This window comes from Panthera leo, chromosome B3 (genome assembly GCF_018350215.1).
Source record: "Panthera leo isolate Ple1 chromosome B3, P.leo_Ple1_pat1.1, whole genome shotgun sequence".
Classification (NCBI taxonomy): domain Eukaryota; kingdom Metazoa; phylum Chordata; class Mammalia; order Carnivora; family Felidae; genus Panthera; species Panthera leo.
Genome location: NC_056684.1, coordinates 27,726,893 through 27,747,294, shown reverse-complemented (window position 1 = coordinate 27,747,294; position 20,402 = coordinate 27,726,893). Strand labels below are relative to the sequence as shown.

Here is a 20,402-nt window from a genome sequence, read left to right as displayed (position 1 = left end):
GCCTTTATAGTTTTATTGTAAGCTTATGTAGAAATTTGAAGTGGCTTACTATCTTGAGATACATATTTTTGGGGGAAGAATTATCTAGTAGCATAATTCTTTAGAATAGAAGTATGTCCTACCTATGCATGAGCTTTGGAGTTTATATGTTGGGATTGGTTTTCCAGGTATAGATCCATAAGTAATAAAATTTATTAAATGCCACATAGGTAAGACTTAAAGCATTGCATAGGGAGAGATTGACTTTGCTTGTAAATGATCTAATAAGACTGGCAAAGTTTTTTTTCATCTGATCTCTTTTCTAACTGGTTTCTTTTTGTTAACATAAATTTATACCTCCACATATGTGGTCCTAGTTCACTACTCACAGCAGTCCTTTCATATTTTTGGGTTTTTGGGGGTGTTATTTATGCATGTAACAATTCAGTATATTTTCTGAAGTATACAGTCAATCTGTAAACTTCTATTTGATTCTTTAAGGAATTATCTAGTTTACCTGTTGTTTTTTAAATTTTTTTAAAAGTTTATTTGTGTGTGTGTGTGTGTGTGTGTATGTGTGTGAGAGAGAGGAAGAGGGAGAGAGAGAGAGAGAGAGAGAGAAACAGGGGAGGAACAGAGAGAAAGGGAGAGAGAGGATCCCAAATAGGCTCTGCACTGTCTGTGCAGAGACCCAGGTAGGGCTCGAACTCATAAACCGCGAGATCATGACCCAAGCCGAATCAAGAGTTGGACACTCAACTGATTGAGCTACCCAAGAGCCCCTCTAGTTTACCTGTTTATCTGAGCTTTGGTTTTACCACCAGTAGATCTGTGTGTTTACCGTTTGCTTTGTAGGGTGTGCCTACAGCACACAGCATGTATAGCAGCATAATAGGATGTAGGAAAAGGGTGTCCAGAGCATCTGCTTCTCTTCCTCATGGAACTTTGTCTCGTTTAGGGATATAAGCTGTTGCTCTTTTGGTTTTTATGTTTTCAATTAACCCTGTTTTCTCAGACTGATGATGAAATTTATCTTTCCAAGCCTGACCAAGAAGTTGTTACCATACCAGATCTGGGAAGTCTCTCTTCACCTCTGATAGACACAGAAAGGAATCTGGGCCTACTTCTCGGATTACATGCTTCCTATTTAGCTATGAGCACACCACTGTCTCCGGTTGAGATCGAATGTGCCAGTAAGAAAAATTTGCTTTCTGCTAACAGATTAGAAGGTTATTTTAGCTGAGTCTTACGTGCTATTTAGAATAGGAGAAGAAGAATCAACACAGTTGTTGGTGAGTAAAAATAAGGATCATGGGACTATGACACTAAACCAATGAAATAGAAATAGTTGTGAATGGCTTTCATTTGCTCTCATGACCTGTGGCAGTTGAGGAAGCTAACAGGTGCATGGAAATATCAGTCCTATGTGTGCTCTCACTTTTGCTTCCTGTAACAGATGGGTTCAACTTGGCTGTCGTCTCCACGTGACATGGATTGGCTGTTCCTATTGGGGATAATATTCTTTTTGAGGATTGTGTTTTTACTAGACCCAAATACCTTTTGGGATTGCGACCTTTTTAATGACCTCAAGTAATAAAATTTCACTATATTCCATAAGATGGATTTAAAGTTTTGTTCACATATTCCTACATTTGTCTGCCAACCATCCAGCAAGCATTTACTGAGTAAATACTCAGTATGAGTTACCATGCTAGGTGCTCAATGCATTAAGTGTGGAATTAGACACATTTCTGCTTTTAGGTGCTTTTTGTGTGATGATGAGCCAGACATTATAATAGAGCAGTACGCAGGGTAGAAGAGCATGAAATGGAGACATTTGTAATTTGTTCTGATGGGGAAGAAACCCCATCAGAGGTGAAGGAGTAAGGACATTGGAGTCCCAGGAAAGTGAGTGTGTGAATCTTCTAGGCAGAAATACAGGTGTGTGAGGAGCATTTGTTAAGAAAAGTAGGGCTTCCTGTTGCTTGTGTATGTGTACTGTCAGGAGAGAATGCTAGTGGGCAAGGATGGTCAATGTACTTGGTCAGCCCAGCCTTCTGGAACAAGCCTTTGGTGTGCATGCTGGGCATTTTGCTGCCTGCAGAGCCTCTCAGGGGGATGGACTCATCCTTTCCCTCAAATATTTGTAGTATGAGGAAGATACATTTCTTCTAAATCAGCAAAGAGGGTGGGAAATGAGAAGAGTCAGAGTAAAATTGATCAGAAGGTACTATGGGCCCTGGTGGGTGAGGGGCCTAAGCCATCAGAAACCACCTTTAGAGCAGTATCTTTGAGAGATTAGAGGGAGTTCTAAATGTAGAGACGTAGGTAAGGTCATGATCATATTTGTGTTTTAGAATTAATGTAGCACTTAGGAGAATGCTCCTGAATCTTCTAAAATCTAAATTTTCAGTAAAAGAACATGGAGTACATCCCAGATTTGATTGCTTGGGTTCTGGAGGACTATTTTGATAACAGAAGTCATTGAAAAAAATTTGTAGCAATGAACAAACTGATTCTTCATTTTTTTTGGTGAATCTCACTCCAGTTATGTTAGCAATTAGAATGAGCATCCACATTGGCACTGATGCATATTCTTGTGTGTCTAGCCATGCCTCACACAGGTCTCCTTTGTGAGACACACATAGTCTACTGGGTCTCCAGTCTCCAAGGATCTGTCTCTTACTAAGGTCCCATGTTATATGATTAGTAGTCTCTCATTTTTATTACTAGATTAATGCTCTAGGGAAATATGTCCTGCCCTGAGCATGTTTTTTCTTTGTAGACCCCTTCTCATGTGCTGCTTTCCTACCTGGATGCTCAGTGTTTTTGTCTTTATCCAGATCTCCGCTCAGTTGTCACTTCCACAGAAAATCCTTTACCGACTCTTGAACAGTAGTGGAGGTCTATACTCTTGTACCAACTGTAGTACTTTGTAGCATACAGTTATCCTAATTGAAATTGAGTGATTGCTTGTGTAAGTGTTGCCTCCATGCTGCTCTCCCTAGTAAAATGCAATGCCCCAGTGTTCCCACAGTATCAGTAGAATCGGTCAGCTCCATGTTTTACTGGGTATCTAGAAAAGTTGTACTGGAACTATTATACTGAGTTCTGATACCATGCTTAAGATGTAGTGAATAGCCAGAAGTGTTAACCTATTTTCATGCAGACATAGGAATTATAAGCCAGTGTATATAAATGTTAGATGTGACTCTTTAATATGAATGATGCTGAATTTTTCCTCTTAAATCAAATATTCACTTCTTTTATATCAATATTTATTTCTGAATAGTACACTCAAGTTTCTCTTTAATGTTTGCATATGTACTTTCTAGAGTGGCTTCAGTCATCCATCTTCTCTGGAGGCCTACAGACCAGCCAGATCCACTATAGCTACAATGAGGAGAAAGACGAGGACCATTGTAGCTCTCCTGGAGGCACTCCTGCTAGCAAGTCCCGACTCTGCTCCCACAGACGGGCCTTGGGCGACCATTCCCAGGCATTCCTGCAAGCCATTGCTGACAATAACATACAGGATCACAATGTGAAGGTGAGCGAGGCCTTCCCACACTTAGTATCCTTGGTTTACCGTAGAACTTTGATATGTGAACACTTTCATGTTCTCTGATTTGCTTAGCACAGACTTTAGTTACATATTATTTGTAGGGCTGGTTTTGAGGTAAGAGGCTGGTTCAGTTCTGGGTGCCTGACTCTTGACTTGAGGTCAGGTCACGATCTCAAGGTCGTGAGATAGAGCCCTGTGTTAGGCTGTGCACTGGGCATGAAGCCCGCTTAAGGTTCTCTCCCTCCCTTTGCTTCCTCCCCTGTGTGCATGCGCTCTGTCTTTAAAAAAAAAAAAGAAAAAGAAAAAGAAAAAAAGGCTGATTCAATTCAATATGTCGGTGATGTTTTAGAAGCATTGCTGATTGCAAGTACATTAGAAATTGTGGCATGTAGTTTGGAATTTATGAGGGCGTGTTAGGTGGCTCTGAAGTTACCCTCCAGCTGTTTCTGTTACAGGACTTTCTGTGTCAAATAGAAAGGTACTGTAGGCAATGCCATTTGACCACACCAATCACTTTTCCTCCTGAGCACCCTGTGGAAGAGGTTGGCCGCTTACTATTATGTTGCCTTTTAAAGCATGAAGATTTAGGTATGAGTCTTGACATTTTAGCTATACCATACATTTTTCAACTGACATGCAATGTGCATTCATTCTTATGCTGCCCCTTTTTAAAAATGTCTTTTACAGGTCACGTGGCATTATCTTTAGTTCATGCAGGAACACTTGGTATTGAGCAAGTAAAGCACAGAACATTGCCTAAATCAGTAGTGGATGTTTGTAGAGTTGTTTACCAAGCAAAATGCTCACTCATTAAGGTAAATACATTTTTATTCTTTTTTTTGTGCTTTGCAGATAGTTGGTAAAATATTTAAGTTGTCTTTTCATATTTAACTTTGTAGACGCATCAAGAACAGGGTCGTTCTTACAAGGAAGTCTGCGCTCCAGTCATTGAACGTTTGAGGTTCCTCTTTAATGAACTAAGACCTGCAGTTTGTAATGATCTCTCTATAATGTCCAAGTTTAAACTGTTAAGTTCTTTGCCCCGTTGGAGGAGGATAGTTCAGAAGATAATTCGAGAACGAAGGAAAAAGAGAGGTAAAAGATGGGAAAATGCTGTCAAAGTGTGTGCTTTTCCCCAGTACATTTGAGTCTGTGATTTGAGTGAAGCTGTTTGCTACTGCTTAGTACATGTGGATTTCCACAACTGCCATAATATTTGTTATGTGTATTTATGATTAAATAGACAAATCCTGCTTATTTTTCTTAGACATCAGATAATGATACAACTTTGCTATTGAGTATGTTATGATTTGGTAATTACTAAATTGATGCTGTACAAGGTAAATACTATAAACTTTATTAAATTGATGGGGAAGAGGAAGTGTTTTTTTTTTTTTTTTTAATCACTTGTTCTGGTAAATGAGATATATGAGAATGTTTATTCTTTTAGTTAATCTTGCCATTATTGTAAGGAAATGTTTTCCTTTGGAAATATTGAGTATTCTGATACATGGAGAATTGTTATAAAAGGAACTAAAAGAATTACTAATATTTTCAGGAAGCAACTATTTAGGGATGTGGAGAATTTTTATATTAAATGAGCAAAATTTGAGTACAAGTACATGAAATACTTTGGAATTTGGTTAATTATGATTATAAACACGTTATGCAGAAATTTCTGATTATATTCTTATGAATTATACCAATTTATTCACAGATAAGCTTATTAAACTATTATTTACTGAGTTTTTGATGGACATTATGAACAATGATGTCATAAAAGACTAACTTTGTGTTAGAAGCCGTCCTGAATTGATTGTTCTTGAGAAAATTCTTAACCACAACAATTTGCCTGAATCCTAGAGATGCTCTGAATCAGGAAATCATGGTAGGAATGCTTCTGAGATCCCTTTAACCTAGGTAGTGAGGAAATTCATAGTAGAGGCACAGGCCTGGGAGACCACCATCTCAGCTTGAGGAACAGTGATTCCCTCACCACCTGGCCATCACCTCCATGGATTCTGAGGCCATGTTGTCACCTCTTAAAGTTTCTTATTGTGGGTTTAAATATTTAGTTGTGTGAATTTGAAGCTGTTTTTGTTTTTATTTTAAGAAAATCAAATAACTTATAAATGATTATTACTGGTGCTGTGTTAGGCTCACCAAAAGCACCCTTAAATTTGATGATTCACTGGACTCAGAAGAGCTGTTATACTCACAGTTACAGTTTATTACTGTGAAAGGATACAGATTAAAATCAGCAAAAGGAAAGGCACATTGAGGGAAATCCAAAGAAAACTAGGCCTAAGCTTCCAGTTCCCTCCCAGTGGAGCTGCACAGGGCCGTGCTTAGTTCTCTCAGCAGTGATGTGTGACAGCATGTGTGAAGGGCTGTCAGCAAGGATGCTCACCTGAGCCTTGGCGTCCAGGATTATTATTGCGGGTCAGTCACATAGACATATGGGGCCTGCATGATTACTCTCAGTTATTTAGACTCTAGCTTCCACAGTAGAAACAGGTGATAACTGTAAGTCACATTCTTAGCATAAACTGTTCAAACTGGAAAACATGGCCTTAGACCTCAGGCATACAGAAACAGTTTTCTCAGGCAGAACATGTCAAGGACTTCGATCTCAGTTCACAGGAGATGGCCAAGTGCTGAAAGGACAGTGTTTCTTGGGAATTTGCAGAGTTTGGGCAACCCAGACCTGCTGTGTTGGTGTTTACTGCTCATGTGTATTATTAATTATATTCCTTATTATATTACTTGCTGAGAAGAAATAAACTAAAAATCTTGAAAGGGAGCAAAAATATGAAAGCAACACCACATATCACATTGAAAATTCAATAGAAATTTCCCAAATTAAAGATACTAACATAGTAAAAGGTATCCAGTTAATTCAGTTCAGTTGCATAGTGGTGACAGATTCATTGCATTGGTTCAGAATGGGCAAGCTGGGGACAAATGCAGCCTGCTGCTTGCTGTATGTTGCCCATGAGCTAAGATTGGGTTTTGAATTTTAAAGTTACTTTTTAAAAAACCAAAAGAAGAATAATATGTTTGACACATGGAAATTATATGAAGTTTAAATTGAAGCATCTGTAAATAAAGTTAGCTGCTTTTCAGCTTGCAACAGCAGAATCCAGTATTTGCAATAGACTGACTGGCCTGCAAAGACTAAAATATTCACCATCTATCTGGCCCTTTAAGAAAAAGTTTGCCGACTACTGGGCTTCTCTTTCTGTATGACCATCATAGCACCTTCCCCATCTTTCTGTACATGATGTGGAGTAGCAGAGTGTTATTATTGAATGTCATGTGAGAATAATCATGATAGTTTTTACTTTTGTAGTTTGAGCATTTCAGTTGACAGTGGTATTTACATGTTTGAGTAAAATAGGTCCTTTACCTTCATGCATATTTAATACTTCTTAATTTAAAATTGTATATAAGTAAATGAATTTTATAATGAAAGATGTTTTTAATCATAGTTCCTAAGAAGCCAGAATCTACAGATGATGAAGAAAAAATTGGAAATGAAGAGAGCGATTTAGAAGAAGCTTGCATTTTGCCACATAGTCCTATAAATGTGGATAAAAGGCCCATTACAATTAAATCACCTAAGGTGAAGTATTTTCTGTGATTCTGAGGCTGGCTGAATAGAAACACAGCACATAGCAAGGGAACCCATAAGTATTGTCACTTTGTCCTTGAGCATCTATAAGATAGAGAGTGTAGTGGGTTACTATACATATGGGTGACCGCCCCAGTCATGCCTAACACACTTGATTTATGGTGTCCTGGTTAGATCGATAGCTGGAAAAGTGTTCCCTTTTACTTTTAGTAGTACATTATATCATTATTCATTTGCCATTCGTTCACTGAATGTATACTTTGCTCTAGAAACTGTCCTGGTCACATAGGCTGTTGAAACCTATGATAATTTAACTTTGTATAGTATGTTAGTCTGTTCCAAAGTATGTAAGTATAGAGATTATAAATTCATTTATAAGCCTATTTATGGCATAGTTATTTTTGCCATAAATTAGTTACTTAATTTAAAGTATTTTACCAATTTAAACGTACTTGCATTTATTTATAATTTATTTGAGTAACTGTTTCAGAGCCCATGTTAATAAGGTAAACTAATGGTGAAAATGGCTTTCCTTTGTCAGGATAAATGGCAACCACTGTTGAGTACCGTTACAGGTGTTCACAAATACAAGTGGTTGAAGCAGAATGTTCAGGGTCTCTATCCCCAGTCTGCGCTCCTCAGTACAATTGCTGAATTTGCCCTTAAGGAAGAGCCAGTGGATGTGGAAAAAATGAGAAAGTGCCTACTAAAACAGGTAAAATTTGCTAAAAACATTCTCCTCTGCATGGGATAATATACACAACATTTAACTGTATGCATTCATATTTTGCAGTTGGAGAGAGCAGAAGTTCGTCTGGAAGGGATAGATACAATTTTAAAACTGGCAACCAAAAATTTCTTACTTCCATCTGTGCAGTATGCTATGTTCTGTGGATGGCAAAGACTTATTCCTGAGGGGATTGATATAGGGTAAAACTTTATTATAACATTTTTTCTTAATAAGGGAAATTCTGGCAACAAGACATTATTTTATTGAAATTAAAAGTCTGGCAATATTCTGATTTTTTTTTAAATGTTTGTTTATTTTTGAGAGAGAGAGAGCACGCAAGTGGGGCCGGGGGGGGGGGGGGGAGTGGGCAGAGAGAGAGAGAGAGAGAGACAGAATCTGAAGCAGGCTCCAGGCTCTGAGCTGTCAGCACAGAGCTCGACATGGGGCTTGAACTCATGGACTGTGAAATCATGACCTGAGCCAAAGTCGGACGCTCAACTGACTGAGCCACTCAGGCGCCTCCTTTCTGGCAATGTGCCAAGTAAAATTCTTTATCTTTGAAAGGGAACCTCTTACGGATTGCCTAAAGGATGTTGATTTGATCCCACCTTTTAATCGGATGCTGCTGGAAGTAACTTTTGGCAAGCTATATGCTTGGGCTGTTCAGAATATTCGAAATGTTTTGATAGATGCAAATGCAAAATTTAAAGAGCTTGGTGAGTTAAAAAAAAAAATCTGATGTTTAAAAGGCTGTATTAAGATTGCTGTTGAAGTATTGCCTGTAATCATGTTAGCATTATCTTATAGTTTGGCTCTTAATTATATGTTGTGGAAACTTACAAATGCTAATTTTTTGCTCTTTGAGAAGACTTTAATAACTTTGTACATTAGAATGATAATCTTTAAAAAATTTTTTATTTTTATATTTATAGATATATAAATATATTTATATTTTATTTTTATTTTTTGAAAATGTGCACACACGTTCCTATGCGTGGGGTCAGGGGCAGAGGGAGAGGGGGAGAGAGAATCTTAAGCAGGCTCCAATGCCTAGTGTGGAGCCCCAACTCAGGGCTTGATCTCATGACTGTGAGATCATGATCTGAGCTGAAATCAAGAGTTGGACACTTAACTGACTGTGCCACCCATGTGCCCCTAGACTGATACTCTAAGCTGCTTTAAGGTTTCTCAAATTTTAAACGGAACTTTCAAAATTCAGCAGAAGACACAATTTTGTAGTGTCCTAATACTAAGCTTTTACATTTTAACGTTTTCATGTGTATCACTAACACCATATACCCTAAAGTGTATATCCTTTATTAATACTTAATTTCTTGAATAGTTTGAGCACCTGCAGAGAAATGCTAGGATTGGTTTTGTGGAAGAGAAGTGAAATATGACTCTTGTATATGAAATAAAATGAGTAAGCCACCAGGGATATTTAGAGGAGCTGCATGATATGTTTTGCAGACAAATGGAAATAGCTATATGTGGATTGATGGTGGTAGGATTATTGCAAAGCAATGAACAGCTGCCTGATGTCCACACTCTTTGGAAACCCATTGAAAAACATAGTTTTTAAAAAATTGCTATTGCTTTCCTCATCTGTATGTTCTTATATCCACATGTAAGAAATTTATGTGGGTGCTAATGCCATTTAGGTATCCAGCCTGTCCCTCTACAAACCATTACCAATGAGAACCCGTCAGGACCAAGCCTGGGGACGACCCCACAAGCTCGCTTTCTCCTGGTGATGCTCAGCATGCTCACCCTGCAACATGGTGCAAACAACCTGAACCTCCTGCTGAACTCTGGCATGCTTGCCCTGACACAGACAGCACTTCGGCTGATTGGTAGGTTGACACTAGTCATTTATGAAAATGCTAAGGTTTTTCCTTCATCTTTTCTTTCTCTTTATAAATTTTTTTTATTGTGGTAAAATGAAAATAACATAAAATGTATCATTTTTTTACAATTATTTTATTTTATTTTTATTTTATTTATTTTATTTTTTTTCAATATATGAAATTTATTGTCAAATTGGTTTCCATACAACACCCAGTGCTCATCCCAAAAGGTGCCCTCCTCTATACCTATCACCCACCCTCCCCTCCCTCCCACCCCCCATCAACCCTCAGTTTGTTCTCAGTTTTTAAGAGTCTCTAATGCTTTGGCTCTCTCCCACTCTAACCTCTTTTTTTTCTTCCCCTCCCCCATGGGTTTCTGTTAAGTTTCTCAGGATCCACCTAAGAGTGAAACCATATGGTATCTGTCTTTCTCTGTATGGCTTATTTCACTTAGCATAACATTCTCCAGTTCCATCCACGTTGCTACAAAGGGCCATATTTCATTCTTTCTCATGAGGGTACAAAAAAGTTATGTAACTAGATACTGGTAATGCTTGTACAACACTGTGGATATGCTTAATGCTAATCAATTATAAAGTTGTTTAAAATGATAGTAAAATGTATCATTTTGATAGTAAAATGCTAATCAATTATAAAGTTGTTTAAAATGATAGTAAAATGTATCATTTTGATAGTAAAATGCTAATCAATTATAAAGTTGTTTAAAATGATAGTAAAATGTATCATTTTAAACAACTTTATAATTGATTAGCATTAAGCATATCCACAGTGTTGTACAAGCATTACCAGTATCTAGTTACATAACTTTTTTGTACCCTCATGCAAAGCCATACCCATTTAGTGGCAGCTCCTGATTTCCCACTCCTCCAGCTTTTGGCAAACAAATTTGTTTTAAGCTCTGTAGATTTTCCTATTCTGAATATTTCATATAAATGTAATTTTTATATTTCATATAATTTTTAGCCTTCTGTATATGGCTTATTTCACTTAGCATGTTTCAGTACTTCATCTCTTTTTATGGCTAAAATATATGGATATACTACATTTTATTTATCCTTTTATCCATGGTTGGACATTTGGCTTGTTTCTACTTTTTGGCCATTGTGAGTAATGCTGCTAGGAACATTTGTGTACAAGTTTTTGTTTGAACACCTGTTTCCATTTCTTCTGTTATATACCAAGGAGTGGAAGTGCAGGGTCATAAGGTTATCCTATGTTTAACATGCTAAGGAACCTCCAGTCTTTTCCCTAGCACTGCACCATTTTCCATTCCCCCTCAGCAATGGACTGGCTTCTAGTTTCTCCACATCTTCACCAATAGTAGTTTTTCTCTGGATGGATCAAGGCCATCCCAGTTGCTATGAAGTGGTATCTCATTGTGGTTTGATTTATATTTTGCTAATGTAAGGACATTGAGCATCATTACACATATTTGTTGGTCATTTGTATATCTTCTTGGAGAAATTTCTTTTTTTTTTTTTTCTGGTGTGTCAGTTCTGCTTTACTTTTTTTTTTTAATTAAAAAAATTTTTTTATGTTTATTTATTTTTTAGAGAGAGACACAGGGTGTGAGCAGGGGAGGGTCTGAGCAGGCTCCAGGCTCCTAAACAGACTCCAGGCTCTGAACTGTTTTCACAGAGCCTGATGTGGAACTTGAACTCACAAACTGCGAGATCATGACCTGAGCTGAAGTTAGACGCTTAACCAACTGAGCCACCCAGGCGCCCCTTTTTTTTAATTAAAAAAAATTTTTTTTTGTATTTTAATTTACATCCAAGTTAGTTGGCATATATTGCAATTATGGTTTCAGGAGTAGAATCCAGTGATTGATTCATCCCCTATGTATATAACACCCAGTGCTCATCCCAAGTGTCTTCCTTAATGCCCCTTATTTAGCCCATTCCCCCCACCCACAACCTCTCCAGCAACCCTCAGTTTGTTCTCTGTATTTAAGGGTCTCTTATGTTTTGTCCCTCTCCTTGTTTTTATATTATTTTTGCTTCCTTTCCCTTATGTTCATCTGTTTTGTATCTTAAATTCCACATATGAGTGAAGTCATATGATATTTGATATTTGTCTTTCTCTGACTAATTTCACTTAGCATAATACATTCTAGGTCCATCCATGTAGTTGGAAATAGCAATATTTCATTCTTTTTGATTGGTGAGTAATACTCCATTTTGTGTGTGTGTGTGTGTGTGTGTGTGTGTGTGTGTGTGTGTACATTTCCATACATTGGCTATTGTCAATAGTGCTGCTATAAACATTGGGGTGCATGTGCCCCTTCAAAACAGCACGCCTGTATCCCTTGGATAAATACCTAGTAGTGCAATTGCTGGGTTGTAGGGTAGTCCTTTTGTGATTTTTTGAGGAACCTCCATACTGTTTTCCAGAGTGGCTGCACCAGTTTGCATTCCCACCAGCAACGCAAAAGAGATCCTCTTTCTCTGCATCCTGACAAACATCTGTTCTGGCCTGAGTTGTTAATGTTAACCATTCTGACAGTTGTGAGGTGGTATCTCAGTGGTTTTGATATGTATTTCCCTGATGATGAGTGATGTTGAGCATTTTTTCATGTGTCTATTAGCCATCTGGATGTCTTCTTTGGAGAAGTGTCTATTCATGTCTTTTGCCCATTTCTTCACTGGATTCTTTGTTTTTTTTTGTGTGTTGAGTTTGATAAGTTCCTTTATAGATTTTGGATACTAACCCTTTATTTGATATGTCATTTGCAGATATCTACTCCCATTCCATTGATTGCCTTTTAGTTTTGTTGATTGTTTTCTTTGCCCTGCAGAAGATTTTTATCTTGATGAGGTCCCAATAGTTCATTTTTGCTTCTGTTTCCCTTGCCTCCGGAGACGTGTTGAGTAAGAAGTTGCTGTGTCCAAGATCAAAGAGGTTTTTGCCTGCTTTCTCCTCGAGGATTTTGATGGCTTTCTGTCTTACATTTAGGTCTTTCATCCATTTTGAGTTTATTTTTGTGTATGGTGTAAGAAAGCGGTCCAGGTTCATTTTTCTGCATGTCACTGTCCAGTTTTCCCAGCACCAGTTGCTGAAGAGACTGTCTTTATTCCATTGGATAGTCTTTCCTGCTTTGTCAAAGATTAGTTGGCCATACGTTTGTGGATCCATTTCTGGGTTCCTTATTCTGTTCCATTGATCTGAGTGTCTTTTTTTCTGTCACTACCATACTGTCTTGATGATTACAGCTTTATAGTACATCTTGAAGTCTGGGATTGTGACACCTCCAGCTTTGGTTTTCTTTTTCAGGACCATTTTGGCTATTTGGGGCCTTTTTTGGTTCCATCCAAATTTTAGGATTGTTTGTTCTAGCTCTGTGAAGAATGCTGGTGTTATTTTGATAGGGACTGCCTTGAATATGTTGATTGCTTTGCGTAGTATTGACATTTTAATATTTTTTCTTCCAATCCAAGAGCATGAAATATTTTTCCTTTTTTTGTGTGTCGTCTTCTATTTCTTTCATAAGCTTTCTATAGTTTTCAGTGTATAGATTTTTCACCTTTTTGTTTAGGTTTATTCCTAGGTATTTAATGTTGTTTGGTGCAATTATAAATGGGATTGATTCCTTGGTTTCTTTTTCTGTTGCTTCATTATTGGTGTATAGAAATGCAACCAATTTCTGTGCATTGACTTTATATCCTATGACTTTGCTGAACTCATGGGTCAGTTCTAGTAGTTTTTTGGTGGAATCTTTTGGATTTTCCATATAGAGTGTCATGTTGTCTGTGAAGGATGAAAGTTTGACTTCCTCCTTGCTGATTTGGATGCCTTTTATTCCTTTGTGTTGTCTGATTACTGAGGCTAGGACATCCAATACTATGTTGAATAACTGTGTCGAGAGTAGACATCCTTGTCATATTCCTGACCTTAGGGGAAAGGCTCTAAGTTTTTCCCCATTGAGGATATTAGTGGTGGGTCTTTCATATATGGCTTTTATGATCTTGAGGTGTGATCCTTCTATCCCTACTTTCTTGAGGGTTGTTACCAAGAAAACATGCTATATTTTGTCAAATGCTTTCTCTGCATCTATTGAGAGGATCATGTGGTTCTCGTCCTGTCTTTTATTGATGTAATGTATTACATTGATTGTTTTGCAGATATTGAAGTAGTCCTGCATCCCAGGTATAAATCCCACTTTGTTGTGGTGAATAATTCTTTTAATGTATTGTTGGATCCAGTTGACTACTATCTTGTTGAGAATTTTTGCATCCATGGTCATCAGGGAAATTGGTCTGTAGTTGTTCTTTTTAGTCAGGCTTTGGGTTTGGAATGGAAGCTTTCCTTCCATTTCTATATTTGGAATAGCTTCAAAAGAATAGGTGTTAACTCTTCTTTAAACGTTTAGTAGAATTCCCCTGGAAAGCCGTCCAGCTCTGGGCTCTTGTTTCTTGGGGATATTTTTGATTACTAATTTGATTTCTTTACTGGTTATGGGTCTGTTCAAATTTTCTATTTATTCTTGTTTCAGTTTGGTAGTGTATATCTTTCTAGGAATTTGCCCAATTCTTCAGATTGCCCCGTTTATTGGCATATAATTGTTCATAATATTCTTTTGTTATTGTTTGTATTTCTGCAGTGTTGGTTGTGATATCTCCTCCTTCATTCTTGATTTTATTTATTTGGGTCCTTTCCTGTTTCTTTTTGATCAAACTGGCTAGGGGTGTATCAACTTTGTTAATTCTTTCAAAGAATCAGTTCCTTGTTTCATTGATTTGTTCTGTGTTTTTTTGTTTTTTGTTTTTTGGTTTTTTTTTTATTTCAATAGCATTGATTTCTGCCCTCATCTTTATTATTTCCTGTCTTCTGCTGGTTTTGGGTTTTATCTGCTGTTCTTTTTCCAGATCTTTAAGGTATAAGGTACGTTGTGTATCAGATCTTTCTTCCTTCTTTAGAAGGTCTGGATTGCTATTTACTTCCCTCTTATGACTGTCTTTGCTGTGTTCCAGAGGTTTTGGGCTGTGGTGTTATCATTTTCATTGACTTCCATGTACTTTTTAATTTCCTCTTTAACTTGTTGGTTAACCCGTTCATTCTTTAGCAGGATATTCTTTAGTCCAAGTATTTGTTGTCTTTCCAAATTTCTTCTTGTGGCTGATTTCAAGTTTCATGGTGTTGTGGTCTGAAAGTATGCATGGTATGATCTCAATTTTTTGTACTTGTTGAGGGCTGATTTGTGTCCTAGCATGTTATCTGTTCTGGAGAATGTTCCATGTGCACTTGAGGAGAATGTGTATTCTACTGCTTTAGAATGAAATGTTCTGAATATATCTGTTAAGTCCATCTGGTCCAGTGTTTCATTCAAGGCCATTGTTTGCTGGTTGATTTTCTGTTTAGATGATCTGTCCATTGTTGTAAATGGGATATTGAAGTTCCCTACTATTATGGTATTATTGTCAATGAGTTTCTGTATGTTTGTGATTAATTGATTTATATATTTGGGTGCTCTCACATTTGGCGCATAAATGTTTACAGTTGTTAGGTCCTCTTTGTAGATAGACCACTTAATTATTATATGATGCCCTTCTTCATCTCTTGATACAGTCTTTATTTTAAAATCTAGTTTGTGTGATATAAGTATGGCTACTCTGGCTTTCTTTTGTTGACCATTAGCATGATAGATGGTTCTCTATCCCCTTATTTTCAATCTGAAGGTGTCTTTAGGTCTAAAATGGGTCTCTTATAAACAGCATGTAGATGGATCTTGTTTTCTGATCCATTCTGTTACCCAGTGTCTTTTGATTGGAGCATTTAGTCCATTGACTATTTTCAGGAAGCAACTGTTTAGGGATATGGAGAAATTTTTATATTAAATGAGCAAAATTTGAGTACAAGTACATGAAATACTTTGGAATTTGGTTAATTGTGATTATAAACACATTTTGCAGAAATTTCTGATTATATTCTTATGAATTATACCAATTTATTCACAGATAAGCTTATTAAACTATTATTTACTGAGTTTTTGATGGACATTATGAACAATGATGTCATAAAAGACTAACTTTGTGTTAGAAGCCGTCCTGAATTGATTGTTCTTGAGAAAATTCTTAACCACAACAATTTGCCTGAATCCTAGAGATGCTCTGAATCAGGAAATCATGGTAGGAATGCTTCTGAGATCCCCTAACCTAACCTAGGTAGTGAGGACATTCATAGTAGAGGCACAGGCTTAGGAGACCACCATCTCAGCTTGAGGAACAATGATTCCCTCACCACCTGGCCATCGCCTCCATGGATTCTGAGGCCATGTTGTCACCTCTTAAAGTTTCTTGTTGTGGGTTTAAATATTTAGTTGTGTGATGTTTGAAGCTGTTTTTGTTTTTATTTTAAGAAAATTGAATAACTTATAAATGATTATTATTACTGGTGCTGTGTTAGGCTCGCTTATTTGCTGCTCTGCTTCATCCCTGCTTGCCGTCGTGGCATCCATTTGAGATTGCATCTCAACTATAGCATCTTTAACTTTGCCCTGACTAGATTTTATATTGTTTACCTCTGCAGAAATGGGTTCTATGCTTTTTTTCAACCCCAGCTGGTATTCTTATTATTGTGATTCTAAATTCTGGTTTAGACATCCTGCTTGTGTCTGTGTTGATTAAGTCCCTGGCTGTCATTTCTTCCTGTCCGTTCTTTTGGGGTGAATTCCTTAGTTTCATCATTTTGGAGGAAGAAAAAGATTTAATAAAATAAAAAGTAAAAATTGAAAAAATTAAAAACAACAGAAAAAATCAAATAAAGGATGTTAGATCCTAGGTGCGTTTTGGTCTGGTTGTTGAAAGAAGCATGATAGAATAGAGAACAAAGGGAAAGAAAAAGGGAAAAAAAATAGGAAAACATTTGGAAATTTAAAAAAATACAATAAAATAGAATAAAATGAAAGGATGAAAGTAAATGGAATAAAAAATTACAAAAAAATACAGTAGAAAAAAATTAAAAATCTTTTTAATAAAAACATAATTTCTGTTTTCACAAATAAGAAAAGAAAAAGAAAAAAAATTGAATAGATGGACCAGCTAACAGAATGAAATATGAATGAAATTACATCCTGTTTCTTCTAGCAGTCAAACTATGAAGCACTTTATAGTCCTTCAACTAAGCAGGCAGAGAGCCTTGTGGTGGTCATCTAGAGCTTGGCTCGCACAGTTGGACGTGATGGTGCTTCTTAGCTTACTGGGGTGGATCGTTGTGGTGCATGAACACGTGTATGCACATGCGTGTGATAGGTGAAAATGGTGTCACCCAGCTACCCAGTCTCTAGTATCAGAACTCCGTGCTCTCATGTACTGGCAATCAAGCACCCTTTCTTTGTCTCCGGCTTCCATCTACTCCCTGCTTTTATACTGTGTGGGACCACGCCGTCAGTGTGCAAGGTTGCACCTCCCTCTTGAATTTCATCTCAGATGAGGCTGTTTCCAAATCCCTTCTGAGGGCCCTGTGGCTTTGACCTGCTCAGACCCTCTTGGGGAGGGTCTCACTGAGCAATGGCCAGTTGCCAGCCTGCCCTCAGGAATGTTCACATGATGGTACTGTTGCAGATGCCTAGATACTGTGGCCTAGATATCTGTGGGTGCCAGCCAGCCCCAGAAAAAGTTGGCGTGATTGTGTAGCAGCAGTGTTTCAGGGATTATGGTAAATCACAATACATGTCTGGTGCCAGGCTTCACAGCCCCTTAACGTCATGTTCCAACACCAGCAAATATGGCTGTTCTATGGGTTCCACTGGGACCTTTGCCTGTGGGGAGGCTGCATAGCCTCTACCAAATGTCCTCTCAGCAGGGGAGCTGCCTCTCCTTATGTGGCCAGAGGACCCCCTCAGACCTTGCTGTTGCTCCTGGGGATTCGCCCATCTCATCAGAGCTCTGCCACATATCGAGAGTTTCAACTCTGTACTCCCCTTTTATAGATCCTAATGGTATTTACAACCTTCTCCTTTCTCCTTCCTCCCTTTCTTGTTCAGTCCCTTATGGGTGTTCCCACTCTCTTTCTCTCAGCTACTTTCAGTTGGAGTGCTTTTCCCCTACTCTTCCCTCTGTCTCTGTCCTCTCTCTGCAAGCAAAAATAGCTCCCTACCCTCCGTGGCTTTTCTCTTTCCCAGTTCTCCTCTCCATGCTGCATCCCTGCTAAGTTCTGTGGCTTACGTTATGCAGATTGTTGTGTTGATCCTCATATCAGTTTTCTGGGTGTACAAAATGGTTTGGCGCTTATCTAGCTACATTTCAGGAAGGAGAGAAGCAGAAAACTTTCAGCTGCTCTGCCATCTTGGCCTTTCTTCTCTTTCTTGGAGAACTTGCTATTCAAAACTTTTGCCCAGTTTTAAATTGAGGTATTTGTCTTTGTATTGTTGAGTTGTAGGAGTCCTTTACATAGTCTGGATACTAGACCATTTTCAGTTATATGATATGAAGATATTTCCTCCCACTCTGTGGGTTGTGTTTTACGCTGATGCACAGAAATTTTAAATTTTGGTGAAGTCCAATTTGTCTGTTTTTCTTTTGTTTCTTGTGCTTTTGATGTCATGTTCAATAAACCATTGTCAAATCCCAGTTAATGGGGATGGCTCACTGTGTTTTCTTTTTTTAAGTTTTATAGTTTTAGTTTTTATAGTTAAGTCTTTAGTCCATTTGTAGGCAATTCTTACTACGGTGTGAGGTAAGAACTCCTTTTACTTCTTTTGGTTATCCAGTTGTCCTAGTACTGTTTGTTGAAAAGACTTCTTTTCCCAAGGTCTTGGCCCCCTTGTGAAATCATTTGACTATAGTTATTATAGTTTATTTCTAGACTCTCTATTTTGTTGGTCTATATGTCTGTCATTATGTCAGTACCACATTGTTGTGAACACCAGCTTTGTGGTAAGTTTTGGAATAAAAAAGTAGTTTTCCAACTTTATTTTTCTTTCTCAAGATTATTTTGGCTATTTTGGGTCCTTAGCATTTCAGGAATTCAGGTCCATAGGAATTTCAGGGCTGGCTTTTCCATGTCTGGAAAAAAATAGCTATTAAGATTTTCTAGAGGTTGTATTCAATCTGTAGATTGTGTTAGGGAGTATTGGTATCTTAACAAATATTAAGTCTTTCTTTCCATGATCATGGGATGGCTTTATATTTATTTAGGTCTTCTTTCATTTCTTTGAACTGTATTTTATAGTTGTATTGTTATAGGGTAATGCTGGCCTCAGAGTGAGTTAGGATTTGTTACATTCTATTCTATTTTTGGAGAGTTAGAGAATTGGTATTAAGTCTTCTTTAAAAGTTTGGTAGAATTCACCAGTTATGCCATCTGGCTCTGGGTTTTTCTTTGTTGAGAGGTTTTGATTACTGATTCAGTCTCTTTACTTATTCTAGGTCTACTCACGTTTTCTATTTCTTCTTAACTCAGTTCAGATCATTTGTGTGTTTCTAGGAATTTATCCATTTCATCTAGGTTAGCTAATTTGTTGTATAGTTGTTCATATACTCTCTTACCGTTCTTTTTATTTCTGTAGAATCAGTAGTAATGTCCTCACTTTCGTTTCTGGTTTTAGTTATTTGCATCTTGTCTCTTTTTTCTTAATCTACCTAAACGTTTGTCATTTTTTTGATATTTTCTAAAAAACTGACTTTTATTGATTCTATTGTTTTTTAATTATCTCTGCTCTAGTTTTTATTCTTTTTTTCTTTCTACTATGGGTTTATTGTGTTTTTATTTTTCTAGTTCCTCCAGGTGTAGAGTTAAGTTACTGATTTGAGATTCTTCTTCATTTTTGTTAAGTTTATTTATTTTGAGAGAGAGAGTGTGTGTATGCAAGTAGGGGAGAGGTGGAGAGGGGGAGAGAGAGAGAGAGAATTCTAAGCAGGCTGTGCACTGTCAGTGCAGAGCCCAGCGTGGGGCTCAAACTCACGAACCATGAAATTATGACTGGAACTGAAATCAAGAGTTGGACTTTTAACCCACTGAGCCACCCAGGCACCCTCTTCTTTTTTCAATGTATGCTTTTGTAGATAAAAATTTGCCCAATAGCACTGCTTTTTCTGCATCCTATAAGTTTTGGTATGTTGTGTTTTTGTTTTCTTTCGTCTCAAAGTATTTTTTTTCAATTTAAATTTTAGTTAATTAACATACAGTGCAATATTGGTTTCAAGAGTAGAATTCAGTGATCATTACTTATGTACAACACCTAGTGCTCATCAAAGTGCCCTCCTTAATACCCATCACCCGTCTAACCCATCTCTGACCCACCTCCCTCCATTAACTCTTAGTTTGTTCTCTATCATTAAGAGTCTCTTGTGGTTTGTTTCTCTCTTTCTTCTTCCCCTCCCTTCCCATATGTTCATCTGTTTTGTGTCTTAAATTCCACATATGAGTGAAATCATATGGTATTTGTTTCTCTCTCATAGACTTATTTCGCTTAGTATAATATATTTTAGCTCCATCACATTGCTGCAAATGGCAAGATTTCATTCTTTTTGATGGCTGAGTAATATTTCAGTGTGTGTGTGTGTCTGTGTGTGTGTGTGAGAGAGAGAGAGACAGACAGAGAGAGAGAGAGAGAGAGAGAGAGAGAGAGATTGTTTTTGTGTGTGTGTATACCACAGCTTCTTTATCCATTCATCAGTTGATGGACAT

At 37.4% G+C, this 20,402-nt stretch overlaps 1 protein-coding gene across 7 annotated transcripts in view; it reads left to right on the top strand.

The window, feature by feature from the left end:
* HERC2 (HECT and RLD domain containing E3 ubiquitin protein ligase 2) overlaps positions 1–20,402 on the top strand; it is a 268,128-nt gene that overhangs the window by 120,798 nt on the left and 126,928 nt on the right. For 6 of the 7 annotated variants that reach the window (XM_042941272.1, XM_042941274.1, XM_042941278.1 and 3 more), the window contains 10 exons: positions 995–1,172; positions 3,315–3,529; positions 4,000–4,132; positions 4,232–4,359; positions 4,444–4,639; positions 7,036–7,169; positions 7,720–7,893; positions 7,972–8,108; positions 8,473–8,624; positions 9,570–9,761. In XM_042941272.1, the coding sequence (XP_042797206.1) occupies positions 995–1,172; positions 3,315–3,529; positions 4,000–4,132; positions 4,232–4,359; positions 4,444–4,639; positions 7,036–7,169; positions 7,720–7,893; positions 7,972–8,108; positions 8,473–8,624; positions 9,570–9,761 (1,639 nt within the window). The remainder of the gene's footprint in view (positions 1–994; positions 1,173–3,314; positions 3,530–3,999; positions 4,133–4,231; positions 4,360–4,443; positions 4,640–7,035; positions 7,170–7,719; positions 7,894–7,971; positions 8,109–8,472; positions 8,625–9,569; positions 9,762–20,402) is intronic. The other variant, XM_042941277.1, reaches the window with a different exon arrangement.